This window comes from Electrona antarctica (genome assembly GCF_951216825.1).
Source record: "Electrona antarctica genome assembly, chromosome: 8".
Lineage (NCBI taxonomy): Eukaryota > Metazoa > Chordata > Actinopteri > Myctophiformes > Myctophidae > Electrona > Electrona antarctica.
The window spans coordinates 16,598,133-16,612,824 of record NC_136789.1 but is presented as its reverse complement, the minus strand read 5'-3'; the positions used below and the strand labels follow the sequence as shown (position 1 = coordinate 16,612,824).

Below are 14,692 nucleotides of genomic sequence, written 5' to 3'. Positions count from 1 at the left end.
CCCCCATTGCTCTGTGCCTTTTCATACACATGCACAACGCCAAAACAATGTCATCACATCATGAACCACAGAGATACACAACGATGGAGGGAGGCAGGGGCACGTCTCCTGGCGGAGATGTGTTCCCCACGGAGCACCCCTCTCTAGTTTCATTTTACAATACATACATACATGCATTCCCAGAGGACCAGGTTGAGTCACTGGTACATCCAACTGACTGGGTCCAGGGTTCTATGGGACCTCAATTCCGGTCCCTGTGCTAAACGTCTTGGGTGAGCTTTAGGAAACCCAATTGTCAGGCTTGGAGACGAATCATATTTGCCACCGGTCGGGTGCCTTTCTCCTTGTGATCTCCCGACTATGTTTGCTCTGCTTTATTACCTGTTGGTAATAATATCGTGTTTTGACAACTAAGATTGCAGACAATACTGTAGCACAAATAACATTGCTGTAATACTGTGCAGCAACACTAATCAGTCATTGGCCAGTGTCCAAAAGTTTAGCTGCTGTCAACTTTCCGACAAACAAGGAAGTGAGGTGATGTTTCTCTGGCTGTAACAAATGAATGGAGGTACAGGAACGTCTTTTGGGCAACGCTGGCAGTTTGAACATTCTGTAAGGAAGTAAATACATTATTTCTGCCCTTTCCATTTTCTCTCGGATGGTGTGAAATCCTCAAACACTCTCTTCCCCCGTTACACAGGCTGATTAGAAAAGATGATCTAATAAACACACTACAATCAACAGTTTACAAACTCACCGGAAACGGGTTGAGATCTACATGTAGTCCTCAAACCATAGTTTGCAAAGCGCTGGTGTTTGGAGGGGTCCCTGACGGTTTCCCCTCAGTCACCACAGTAGGAAGGTCAGGGTGTGGGTGTTGATGATGTCACAGTTCCTATGTCAAGTCAATGTACAGCGGCAATTTGGTGGCCCTCATCAGTGTCCATTTAAATTTCAAGGAGAATTCTGGACCGGCGCTTTTCTTATCGTAATCAGATTTTATTATATCCAACAACCAGCATGGACTGCAGCTCAGAGCATGGGTCTAAACCCCAACCACACCGGTAGGAGGAACTCCTTGGGACAAAACCGTTTTAAGGTCAACCACACCAATGCAACTCATTGCAACTCAATGAGTTGCATTGGTGTGGTTGACCTTAAAAACCGTCTCGTCCCATCTTGGTGTGGTTTGGGCTTGTTCCCCTTTGGGACAAAACACTGTGCAACGACTTTGGTCATTATGAAAGACAGATGTGTAGGTAAAAAAAAATCAAGCGATCAAAATAAGTGATTTAGCGTATGACCCAGCACGCACAGTCAGAGCTGCGCTGCGCTCTGGATGTTATGTAATATTTCACCTGTACCACTCATTATTGGATGAATAAAATCACACCAGATTAAGGTAAGAAAACAGTTCATCCAGAATTCTCCTTTAAACTGTGTAAAAAAAAGTGATGACAACCCACAGGAGATTTCTATCCTGTTGATTCCATCATTCCTCTTAAAATTACCTTTTTAGAATTATTTGTTTGGGAGTCCGAGCAGTCCTACACATCTATAATGGAGATTGACATTTTAGCCATTTAGCTGATGCTGTTATCAAGAGCAATATACAATTAGTGCAAAATGATAAACTTGAATTTCTAGACTGCCAACATTACAAACTACAAAGGACAAACCCTGTTTTCCTGCTTTTTATATTTTCATCAGATAAGTATATATATTATTGTCTTTTTTATCCAGATTCCCTCCAGTGCAAAAGATCCCACCGTTCCGTCTTGAGGCTATTTTGCATCCCTCTCTGTAAACATTTTGGTTGAATTAATCTGGGAGGGTTGCAAAACAGCAACCAAGTAATGTGTTGCTTCTCTGCAATATTCCTCACCGGTGCTACAGATGACGTTACCTCCCGGTGTCTGTTACCTCCCGGTGTCTGTTACCTCCTTCCCGCCTCGTTCTGCCGGAGAAACTGAATGTTGGTGCTGCTGTCGGCGAGCTCGGGGTACTGCTCCACGGGCAGGATGTAGTATCCGTCGTAGCCGCTCACTTTCCCCGTCGACAGCAGCTCCTGCCTCTCTCCCTCCGCCCACACCCTCCCGCCGTCCCTCTCCCTCCCCTCCCTGGCCCGCTGCACCTCTCTCGCCCAGGCCCGCGCCACGGCCCGGGCGTGCGCCTCCTCCGCCAGCCGCGCCCTCTCGCGCTCCAGCACCTCGGCGCCCAGGCCGTAGCGTATGCTGACGGACATGGCCGCGCTATGGATCTCGATGATCAGGCCTCGGCGGGAGCGGCCGCTGATGGTGACGTTGAGGCCGTTGTCCAGGGACTTCCTGCCGCCGGTCACACCCAGGGGGAGGAGCTCGGGCTCGGCCATGCCCAGCTTGACCAGGAAGTGGCAGTCCCTCCCGTCCACTGTCGAGCGTGAGCCCTCCAGGTAGAGGGCGCCGTTCAGCACCTACACGAGGAAGAGGAAAGTGGAACGACGTCGATGCAGTCAACAATTTATTACAAAGAATGGATTGTCTAGAATCTAGATCAGTGGTTCCCGAACCTTTTAGCTCAAGACCCAAAAGAGACATTTGACATTTGCCCGCGACCCACACTAGTGGCTTCACGCCGGGTTGTGAGCCGTTTTTTTTTGGGAATGTTTTTTGAAAATGCTTTGAAATAATAATAATTCAAAACAAAATGTAGCAAACAAAAATACCTAGTGTTTGCGAACCAGTGATTATAGACCACTGTTTCTCAATGTCTAGTCCGGGGCCCACCAGGGGTCTGTAACTCTGAGACGATACAAATTACATAATAACAATACATGTTCATCTTGTAATCTACACTGTAAAATTCTGTATAAATACTGTGCACAAATGGAACCAAATGGACCCGTAAGGTCTCTTGTGGTTCCATCTCAGAGTTACAGACCTGTAAGGGTCCATTGGGACCCCCTGGTAATCCCTGGACCTGATGTTTTAGATGAAATTCTTTCCCACCTGAGCGATCTTTCTACTGTCCTCTCCAGCCAATCCGGATGCGACAGCAACGACGCGGCTCTCTCTTATGCCCAACATTATTCCTCGAAGCAGAGCAGGAGTCCGGGACCCGAACCAATACCCGGGTCGGTCCTTTCGACCCGGCTTGGGATCTTTATCCAGAGTTCTGCCCTCCAGAGCCATGAAGGCCTGGTTCAGACGATCCATGGACTGCTGGACCCCTGAGATTGACTGACCGGAGGGAGTCAGGAGGAAGATAATGAGAGGGACGTTAGGTGGTGGAAAATGTACTCACATTTTACTTAAAGATGGAGTGGCCTGATGTTTTTCCACCCTAAAACATGATCATCAGGTATTAGTATTATATAAGGAGGAATCATTTTTTCAAAAAAGCTTACAGTATTTGTTAAAATGTCATTTTTATGTGATGTGGACACGCCCACCAGTTCATTAAGTATGCCTGGTTTGCCTGGAGGGTGGTGATCCACCTGAACTGAAGCCGCATCCACAGCTGTTGTTGTATGATAAAGGGGGAGGGGTTAGGGGAGGGGATGATAATGTGATGTCACTATATCACCGTTCTTTTTTTCATTGGCATATTTGACTGTCAAGGTTTCAGCCTCCAGGAAAAAAACATAAATACAAAGGGAAAACATCATTGCACATAACAACCACACCAAGTGGTCTAATGAAGTACTGTCACCTTATAAACGCATGAAAAACTGGAAAGTCACGGCACATCAGGGATGACATCAGGGATGGAGATCCCTGATGTCATCAATATTGGCCAGCAACTCTACATCTGACCTCAAACCCATAGATCTCCATATATGGAGCTGACCTGTTCTGACATTCCATATGTTGATCCTTCCCCATCCATCCTTCCTCTTCGATGTCTCCCTTTTAACTGATACCTGTCCATTTCAACTCTAGACGGGCCTGCCCCAAAGTTATTAGTGCAGCTGCGCCTGGCAGCAGGCGAAAACTAGAGTTCTCAACAGGCCCGAAAATTAAGATCTTACCCCCCATGCTAAAGCGCCAGCATTCGCCCAGCAGTCTGCTGTCACCCAGGCAGATATGTTGATCTGACCCCCCATTCCAAAGTGCCAGCGCTCGCCCAGCAGTCTGCTGTCACCCAGGTGGATGCGTGCACGCGACCTCGCCCTCAGGCGTCTTACTGGTTTTACACCACTGGTTAGGGGAAGGTTACTCGGCAACAGGACTAGTGAAAGGAAGGAAGGAAGGAAATATGGAAGGAATACCTGCGTTTTTTCCCAGTAGTAGCTAGCCAACAGTTCATAGTGAGGCTCAGTGAAATAAAGCGGAGGTCGAGGGAATCCAGGGATTATGTTACTGAGCTGGAAACCAAACATCACCAACCAGCTTTTAACATCTGCAGAAAGACAGACGCACAAAAAGACAGACAACGAAAGACAAACAGAGAGAGAGAGAGAGAGAGAGAGAGAGAATTAGGAAGAAGAAAAAAACTAGTTGCATGAACCAAACACCTTTCGTCTTTTCACCCTCCTGCTTAGCATCAGGGTGTATAATAAAACAATCCCTCATCATTACCTGTCACGTAGTTCTTGAGGTTGATGACGTCACTCAGAGGGCTGTTGTTCTTAAACATGTATAGGTTGAAGGGGGCGGGGTCGTGGGCCGTCCTGGGGAGCAAGCTGTGGTCCGGGCTCATCCAGCGGCCCGCCAGGACATCGTAGTCTCTCTGGCCAAAGTGGACCAGTCTGGAGACGGAGGAGGAAGAAAGAGAAAGAGACATGTTGTCAGTGGACCAGTCTGGGGACGGAAGAGACAGTGATGTAAAGTAACTCAGTCAGTACATGCACTCTGACTCAAGTGCTGTACATGAGTGCAATCTTGAGGCACTCAACTTTTGTTTATTTAACATGATTCACATGATTTATGAAAACAAAACAAAAACTGAAGGGGGGGGACATTTACATGGTTACCAAAAATAGACGATCTACAAGCTCATCGAGGGGATATTAAAAGCAGAGGTATGGATTTTCCCCCCCGGACGCTGCAGCAAACTGAACCCTGGATTCAAGAATTATGCAAGCGGGGACACTTCTGCTGTGAAATCAATGATGCTTTTAGCCTCGTCATTGATTTGGATAACATCTGATCATGTTGCTGATATTCAGAGTTAAGGTGTTATTGTTGTCTAGCAGAATTAAACGGTTCAGCTCTTATAGACTCACAGTCTCATGATTGGCCAAAGTACAATACTGTAACTGTTCTCAACATTTTTTAATTTCAAGGACCCCAGTTTTATGTGCATTTTAGGACATTTTTGATACCGCTGGTGGTCCCCGGACCTGACGTTGAGAAACATTGCTGTTACCTGGTCAAGGGATCATACAGGCCGCCATGGAAACCAATGACCAAAGGGAAGTCTGGGTTGGTATCGTGGTATATCTCACCATATGCTGTGTACTGAACCTGAGATAGAGCAAAATATAATATACAACAATATAATAGAAGATTATTTACATTAACATTTTGTCGCTGTCGGGCAGAAACTAGCTAACTCCATTTTTCACTTTTATTTTTTATTTTTTAAAGTTTTCATAAATCAATTTTATTGTCACCCCCTTTATGTATGTGTGTTGGTTAAAACAATCACACTCGTGTTTGTTTTAATAATTTTACAAATTACATATTGGAGTTTGCTGGTTTCTGCCCGACAGGCTAGCAGTGATATAATATAAAACAAGAAAGAGCCTGTCTGTCTGTCTGTCTGTCTGTCTGTCTGTCTGTCTGTCTGTCTGTCTGTCTGTCTGTGTGTCTGTTTCACCTGTTTGACCAGCAGTCCGTTGCTACTGAACAGAGCCAGAGGGGTTCCTGTGTTATCCGAGGCGATGTAGTATTCTTCACCACCTGTCACCTCCATAGCAAACACTTGGCCCTGCAAACACACACACACACAGCATAACAATACAGCATAAACACATGGCCCTGCAAACACACACACACACACAGCATAACAGTACAGCCTCAATACACCGCTCTAGTGTTGGGCAGAAACCTTGTATGTCGATACTTCATCTTTTGGTGTTTCATTCTTTCATAACCGAAAGCCGTATTTTATACTTTGTAAGTGAGACAAAGTAGCTGTAGATCTTTTTGGAAAAATGTTGTACATTTCCACCACATGACCAAAATAGGGACGCCAGGTTTAAAGTTTAAATTCTGTCTCATGTTAACAAGTATTAACAAGAGCTTGTGACAAAATAATATCTGCTTTAGATTCATTGGAACACAGGTTCCTTTTTCCCATTTACTGAAAAGTAACAATTTTGGACATCGACATGATCCTGAATTATACAGGATAAAGAAAGCAAAAACAGACACAGACAGACAGACAGACAGACAGACAGACAGACAGACAGACAGACAGACAGACAGACAGACAGACAGACAGACAGACATTGTACCTGGAGGTCATAGTAGAAGGCAGTGATCTCTCCACCTGAGTGGTTGTAGACATGGCTGATCCTCTCTGGGTAGTTCAGGTCAGCGTAGAAGAACTGCAGATGTACTCCTTGGTTGGTCTTTCTGGACACTCTGCGACCCAAGCCGTCGTAACGGTACCTGGTACATGGAGTCAAACTCCCATTCAGTGTTCATTTTGACAGCAAAGGTCTGGTTTCAAATCAAATCAAACTTTATTTATAGAGCACGTTTAGTGCTGTACAGATCAGAAGCAAAACAGAACAAGCAAGAAGCACTGTACAAGCAAGAAGCACTGTACAAGCAAGAAGCACTGTACAAGCAAGAAGCACTGTACAAGCAAGAAGCACTATACAAGCAAGAAACACAATGTGAGAAATGTCGACATGATCCCAGGAATAATCCCATGAAACATAAAAACAAAGAAAGCTAAAGCAAAAGCAAACATTAGATGGACTCAGATGGAATTAAAAGCCAGAGAAAATAGATTGAGTCTTGAGCTGAGATTTAAAGACATTTATAGATTGGGCGGATATAATATAGAAGGGCAGGCTCTTCCAGAGCCTGGGGGCTGCTGCCGCAAAAGTGCATGTGCCCCTAGTGCTTTTGCTAGTTGTTAGGTCCTCTAGCAGTAGCTGATCAGCAGATCTCAGAGAGGTGTAGGGTTTAACGAGCTCGGAGAGATACTGGGGGGCCAGCCTGTTTAAACATTGAAAAGTAAAATGAACAGGGAGCCAGTGAGGTGAGGCCAGTACAGGGGTTATATGTTCTCGTTGTTTAGTGCCATAGTCGAGCAGCAGCGTTCTGGACCAGTTGCAGTTGTCTAATTGACGACTTTAGTTTAGTTTTGACGGTTTCGTTTTAGTCATAGTCTTTTGAATAAAATGTCATGTTTTAGTCAACTGAAATGTTTTAGTTTTAGTCTAGTGTTGTAGACTAAAAATGATCATACAGTTGATTCTACAGTAAATCTACAGTTGATTTTGTCAGCAATAAGGCCGGCCTTGATGGCTGTCGTAAATCGTAATGGCTGACTCTTGGTTGCATGCAGAGCCGATCTATAAGCTTGTAGATCGGCTCTACATGCAACCAAGTGTCAGCTATTTTCAGAGTGCAACACCCGACCGCAAACAAACACAAAGTTACTTGCGTTTTAGTTATACTGGATCTCTTCTCTACGTCCCTCCCTAACATTTTAGTCTATTTTTTATTTGTAGACAAAATTGTCAATATATTTAGTCTCAGTTTTAGTCAGCATAGATTCATTTTTATTTAGTTGTCATCAGTGAAAAAAGGTAGTCGACTGAATTGTAATGAAAGCGTGTCCATCAACAAGCCAAGATAAGACACTGACAGCACAAACACAGACAGACCTGACGCTCCAGCCTCCAGGCAGTCTACTGTAAGCTCTCTCCAACAGGCCGTTGGAATTGTAGTCAAAGAACTCGGAGCCTCGCTGACTCAGCACCCCGTCCTCGTCCAGTCGGTACTGCATGTCCCCGAGTCTGGTGATGCGGTCTCTGAGGTCATAGCGCAGGGGGAGGAGCCTGGCCCCGGGGTTGCCGGCGTGGGCGTTGCTCGGGTGGCTGCTGCCGGGATTCAGAAGGTGGAGGTTTCCATTGAGGTCGTAGCTGTAGCGCCAAGCCGACCAATCATTCACCTGGAAGGAAAGAAAGGAACATGCATCCCATTTGGTAAAATATCATATAGACTAAGACATAAAAAAAATGCATTGTCTTGAAGTTCATACAGTTCTGCTTGTAACATTATGTTACATTCATTCTTCTGTTACATGCATGTAGAGTTACCAAATTACCCTTGACATACGGAATCAACGTCCCTTAATTGGAAACTAAATGACCTTAATGTCCCTTATTGAACTGATAAGACACACCCACACCCACCCACCCACACACACACACACCCACACCCACCCACCCACCCACACACACACACACACACACACACACACACACACACACACACACACACACACACACACACTCTCTCTCTCTCTGGATTGAAATTGTGTATCTGTAAATATTTAAGCGATACGCAATTGTGCTTCGCAGTGGTTCCCAAAGGTCGAGACCCAAGCGAGGGGTTAGACGTATACTCTCCTCACCTTAACGCCTACCAGCTGGCCGTCTCCATCGTATTCATATCTGTACTGGGTGGTGTTGGCGTACGCGCCAATCTTTATCTCTCTCTTCACAACCCGACCCATGCTGTCATACTGAACCGTCATCCAGTACATCAACGACCTGAAGATCTCGTACTGGACCTAGAGAAGAGGCATTATGTTCAGAGGGAATGAGTGGAAAGCTGCAGTACGTTTCATATGCCTACCCGCGGGATTGGAACCCGGGTCTCCTCACATAAGTAAGCCTTGCCGAGTATGAGGCCTATAGGGCAGGAGCCTATGGGCTCCATTTTCGTCTGATCTTTCTAAATACACTGTTTTGGGATTTAGCAGTGGGGAAGGGGTGTTCCCCCACTAAAGTTGATATTTTGGTTACCTGTCTAAATCCCTAAAACACCTCCGTTACCCGTTATATTATGCATAGGTGTGGTGTGGGCGTTACAATAATTAAACCAATCACCAGTCCATGTGGCATTTCCTTTAAGAGATCCCTTATCCATTGCCCGTTTGTGCTATATTGCTTCATAGCCTTACGGTCTATAGCCCATGGAAGAGTGTTGCGTTGCTGGCTTGAAGTCTCACTTGTGCTGCCTGGCACAAATAACGTCTTTGACTATACAATTATATAAACACAAGGAAGTGGCAGGCACTCACTTCTCCTGATTATATGAAAATTACAAAGAGTTGCAATAGGAGAATAAGGAGAGATGACGCAGCCTGCACTACGCGGACATCTCCATTGAGGCGCGGTGCGCGCCGCTCTTTACCAAACTCATTTGGCATACGGTTTACGGGTGCTTTTAAAATCGCTTTCCCAAATGTGTTTGACCAAAATAGCAATTATGGGGAAAGCGTGCCAGCACGCCCATGACCACACCTCTAGGTGCAAATACCGGTGTCTGCAAAAAAGATAGCGGGTAATGCTGACGAAAATACCATTAAGGGACAGAGAAAGCTCCTATATTCGTAATTTTCGGGCAGCGGCTGAATTGCGGGCCGCGTTGTGGGTAAAGGCGGCGATGAAATTGGAGCCCTATCTCCCGTTTCCTTAGCATGAGGCAGCTTGATGTACAAGTACACCCTCTGGACATGGCGCTATATATCGCAGGGACTTACCCCAATCCAACCCTTGAGTGCCAAGCAGGGAGGCACTGGGTCACATGGCTCTGTATTGTTTACAATAATCAGTCACTCATATTTGATACAGTGTGTTTCTACGAAAATGTAACTACTTCAGTGGCAGTAACATTAGCGATTTCTTGAAGTCAGTTGATTCTTCATATGCATAATAGTCAAACTGCCGGGATCATTTGTTTATTTTTGGAACATAGTTATACTTATTTGACGCGATTTAAGAAAAGTCTATGGGAATTCATAATGGGGAAAAAATGTCTTGAAGGTGTACCACAGGTGTACAGATGTGATGGGCTCACCTCTTTAATCCGACCGTGAGCATCAAAGTGTTTGGAGAGCGTCATGACCGCCGTGGTGATGATCTGGTTGACGTCATAGTAGATCACACCGAATTTCCCAAAGTGCTCCACCTTCCCCGAGATGTCGTCGTAGCGGTACAGGTCCACGGGCAGCGGGGTCTCGCCGATCACAGGCTTCAGACTCGCAACTCTGAACGAATTGTCATGGTAGGTGTAGTCGAACCGCGCGTTGACCATGCCCTCCTCAGAGAATCGATAGGACTGCTTGTCCACCAGGGGGCCCACTCTCCTGTTGGAACAAGGGTTATGACAATACTATCAATATCAACAACAATAACGTCTCTCTCTAGGTCGTCCTCAGACAAGCCCTCCATCGTCACTTCCAGTCACCCCAGGTTCTCCATACATCTGGCCAGCTCGTTGGTGCTTTGTGCTCCTGCGTCGTTCTTGAGTACATCCACGTACGTTAATGTGGGACGTCCTCGTGACGTCAGCCTGTGTGTTCCCACAGCACTAGTTGGCTGCCTGGCAGCTCATGGTGTCTTTGGCAATGTCATGCTAGTCTCATTCTCCCGGCTGCTATTTTCTGGCTCACCCTTGGTATTCCATCATACAGATTCTTGTTGGTAACATGTGTACTCTTGCTGATGTTAAGTACGGCACACAGCATTCTGGTGTAGCACCCGTCTAGAGACTACAACAATAACGTAAGGAGATGAATCACCAAAGTGACAGAGTCATTGTTTTTGATCAGCAGGGCATCTGCTTTCCTGGAATAGTAAACATCATATTGATTTGTGCTGTTATTTGGCATATTATGAGAGGGAAAACATTTAATTCAAAGGAGAGAATGTGACCGGCAGCGATTATGGACAGTGTACCATTCAACGCAGTTGTCACTCCCTACATAGGAGAAGAGTCAAGTTAACACAACGGTGAGACAACCAATAAATGAGTTCCATTACCGGAATGGAATGACTAAAATACAACCACATAATTCACAATCACCCAAGGAAAGTCTTTACTGGGTACCAGTGGTCCTTGAGGTGGTCCCCAGCTAAATGATGGAGAGTTGGTAACCAAATGGATCCATATACTGTAGATCTTTAACTCTTGAGAGCGTAAAATGAAACCACACTCTCAAGAGTTAAATTATTGGTAAACACACAATTATGGAATGTAGTAAAATAATTGTTATTTTGATCAATGCCTGTAATCGCTCCTAAATGGTACCAACATCATTCAATACAGCTTGGCATTGTGGACTAAATCGAATCCAACAAAAACTAAATATTCTACGTTTTGGGTCTGAGAGGCTAAGGGCTCCATCTTGCGCCACCCTTATCCCTAAACTAATTTGCCATTTTTTACTATTTAAAAAAACCTTGTAGCCGATCTACATCGAGACATTGTGAGCTTGTAGATAGTTTAGGGATAAGGGGTGGCGCAATATATAGCCCTAAATCTCATCAAATGTTGGTCCGTGGCTCAAATGCTGGATGAATAATGGGATCCAGATATGAAAAAGATTGAAAACTACTACTTTACAGGATGTGGTGATGTACTTTTGTACTTGTGTTCATTGGTGTTAATTTACATAATGGGGCGGCAGTGGCTCAGGAGGTAGAGCGGCCGCATGGGAACCGGAAGGTTGCCAGTTCGATCTCGGGCTCCACCAGCCAGACCAGTCAGTCAGTGTTGAAGTGTCCTTGAGCAAGACTCTGAACCCCTAATTGCTTCCGATGTGCAGGTTGGTACCTTGCATGGTTTTCTCGAATGTGTAAAGGCGCTATATAAATGCACCATTTACAATTTATAGTAAATGACTGTCTGTGGATGTTGGAGGTAAATGAACATGAAGGATTGCACCATGTATCCAAAAGCACTAGTGTCAATTCATCAGTGTCTCTGTGTATGTACGGTATTTAATGTGCATGCCACTGTGTTCATAGTGTGTGTGCATGTGTGTGTGTGTGTGTGGCGTGCGTGCGTGCGTGTGTGTGCGTGTCACCTGTATCTGATCGTGCAGGAGAATCCTCCACTCTGCAGAGTGACCATCTTCAAGACACCTGTGGACTCGTCATAGCCAAAGGTGACAGCTGTGCCGTCATACAGCACCTCTGACAGCTTCCCCAGTTTACTGTACTTATACAGGACCCTGCGGCCTGAGAGGAGAGGAGAGGAGAGGAGAGGAGAGGAGAGGAGAGGAGAGGAGAGGAGAGGATTTGTGAGGAATGGTGTTAATGGCTTTTTGGGGGTACCTTTTACCTGAGTTCATGAGGGGATGCGTTGGGGGAAAAAATGTTAGGAGAAAGGAGGACATAAACAGGGTAAGATGACAGTGGTGCTATATCTGTGTCTACATGATACCATCAATTTGACAAGAAAGAAAAGAAAGAAACAGAGCTGTCCAGAATACATTCTTGCGTCTGTCGCCCCCGAAATCTGTGAGCAGACATGAAGATAAACAGAAGCAAACATGCCCTTTTCACACTGCTGTATGTAGTAGTAGACATATTTATTCATATCAGTTGAGCCGCGAAGCGATGCGTGACGAATGTAATGAGGCTGTTCGTCTGTATGTGACTGTTCGTCACTGTTACTGTATGTCAGCAGATCTGTCCACGAGAGGGTGCTGGAAATGTCAAGACGAACCCATGGGCCAGTGGTGGGAAAAGTACTCACATTTTAAAAGTATGCTGCAGTGTAGAAATACTCTGTTACATGTAAAAGTCCGGAATTTAAAATGTAGTACAAAAGTATTGGTATCAAAATGTAGGACCACTTCACCACTTTTCAACATACCTTCATGTAATTGCTCCTCACAAATGTTCATAATAAAATGCCACAATTTCTTGTCTGTGACTGTGTCTCATGGGAGGCCTGTGGGCAGTTCTGAAACCTGTCCACCAGTGATCAATGGGGAATCCAAGCTAATAGAAACTGCAGGCTTTCTATTCCTGAAAAGTTGCAATGCGATAATGGAAGCCATCGTTCTCACAGATTTTTTTTTTATCATGAACATTAGTGAGGACCAATTATATGAAGATAAGTTGAAAAGTGGTGAAGTGGTCCTTTAAACTTTAAAGTACCAAAAGTAGAAATACAGTAGTACAATTGTACTTAGGTACAGTACTTAAAAGAATGTACTTAGTTCCTTTCCACCACTGGCTTAAACACACTTCCATACCCCCCCAAAAAAAATGAATGGCGCCATGCAGCTCAAATATGCACACCTCCAGGTTGTATCATTGTAGTTGCTAACTGTCATCCATATATGTGATCATAATGTAGCTATAGCAGGTGTGTACCTGTCTGTCCCCACGTACTGTACATCAGTGGTTCCCAAAGTGGGGTCCCCCAGGGGTCCTTGAGGGAGTTCCAGGGGGTCCCTAGCTAAATGACAAAAGTCTTCTCTTATGGGGGTCCCTGGCATATGTTTTCAAATGGGGGTCTGCAGGTTAATAAGTGTCAATTTGGGGGTCCTTGACGTGAAAATGTTTGGGAACCACTGCTGTACATGATCATAATGTAGCTATAGCAGTACCTGTCCCCAGGTACTGTACATTGGTCAGCCTGCCGTCCTCACTGAGGTCATGGATTACGGTGGCGTTGCTCTCGGGGGGGTTGTAGGTGTTCCGTATGTAACCGAGGGACACGTGTGATGTCATGGTGTGCCTCGCCATACTGGGCATTGTCACCGAGGTGACGCGACCCGTCGGGTCGAACTCAAACACATACTGACGCTGGGTCTGCTGCAGCAGGAGCACCATGGACTGGAGGAGAGAAGAGGAGAGGAGACCAGAGGAAGGAAAGGCCAGGGGAGGGAAAGAAACGAGCCAAGAGAGAAAGAAAGAAAGAAAGAAAGAAAGAAAGAAAGGAAGAAAGAAAGAAAGAAAGAAAACAAGCAAGCAAGCAAGAAGGAAAGATAGACAGATAGATAGACAGATAGATAGATAGAAAGCAAGGAAACGAGAAAGAAATAAAGAAGGAAAGAAAGACAGAAAGAAAGAAAGAAAGAAAGAAAGAAAGAAAGAAAGAAAGAAATGTGTTAGGACTTGGTTGTGGCACTCTGGAGCCATTGCAGTCAGGAACTAGATGAAAGAAGAGGCAAGGAAATGGAAGGAAGGAGGAGGAACTGGAGTTAAGGAAAAACAACGCACGTCCTGGAACTTTAAGGTCACAGGTTTGATCCCCGCAGCAGCGCATGCCAAAAAAACAAAACACGCTTTGTTGAATACACCACGACAGAAGTGATCTTAATTACAAAGTTGACCTAAAAAGAAAAGAAAAAAAGAAAAAGAAAGGATAGCATAGCTTTGCTGGCTTTGCTGTAACAGGAAGGCACAGAGTTAATCTTATAATCTACCAAATGAAAGAAGGAGAAGACTTAAAGGGATATTTTCACCTTTTGAAATGCCAAGGATGAAACAGATTCGATATGTACAATGTCAGCATGGAGAAGGGACACGCGCACACACACACACACACACACACACACACACACACACACACACACACACACTGGACGGCGGGACTGCTAATGTTGCAGGCTGCTCCCATTGGGTTATGAAGGTGCAAAATGCTGAAAAGTGAAGCAGTCCCGTTTTTAAAGCAATACTACCATGTAATACTTACTGCAATTACCAGTATTT

The 14,692-nt window shown here is 45.1% G+C and overlaps 1 protein-coding gene across 1 annotated transcript in view; it reads right to left on the bottom strand.

Annotated features, from left to right (window-relative positions):
* Positions 1–1,939: 1,939 nt before the first annotated feature.
* LOC306928124 (teneurin-2-like) overlaps positions 1,940–14,692 on the bottom strand; it is a gene marked incomplete at both ends in the record, with an annotated part of 99,598 nt that continues 86,845 nt past the window's right edge. The window contains 12 exons of the mRNA XM_079508045.1: positions 1,940–2,455; positions 2,991–3,221; positions 4,253–4,383; positions 4,563–4,732; positions 5,353–5,450; positions 5,806–5,916; positions 6,446–6,602; positions 7,835–8,121; positions 8,587–8,745; positions 10,038–10,326; positions 12,049–12,202; positions 13,585–13,813. Coding sequence (XP_079364171.1) covers positions 1,940–2,455; positions 2,991–3,221; positions 4,253–4,383; positions 4,563–4,732; positions 5,353–5,450; positions 5,806–5,916; positions 6,446–6,602; positions 7,835–8,121; positions 8,587–8,745; positions 10,038–10,326; positions 12,049–12,202; positions 13,585–13,813 — 2,532 coding nt within the window. The remainder of the gene's footprint in view (positions 2,456–2,990; positions 3,222–4,252; positions 4,384–4,562; positions 4,733–5,352; positions 5,451–5,805; positions 5,917–6,445; positions 6,603–7,834; positions 8,122–8,586; positions 8,746–10,037; positions 10,327–12,048; positions 12,203–13,584; positions 13,814–14,692) is intronic.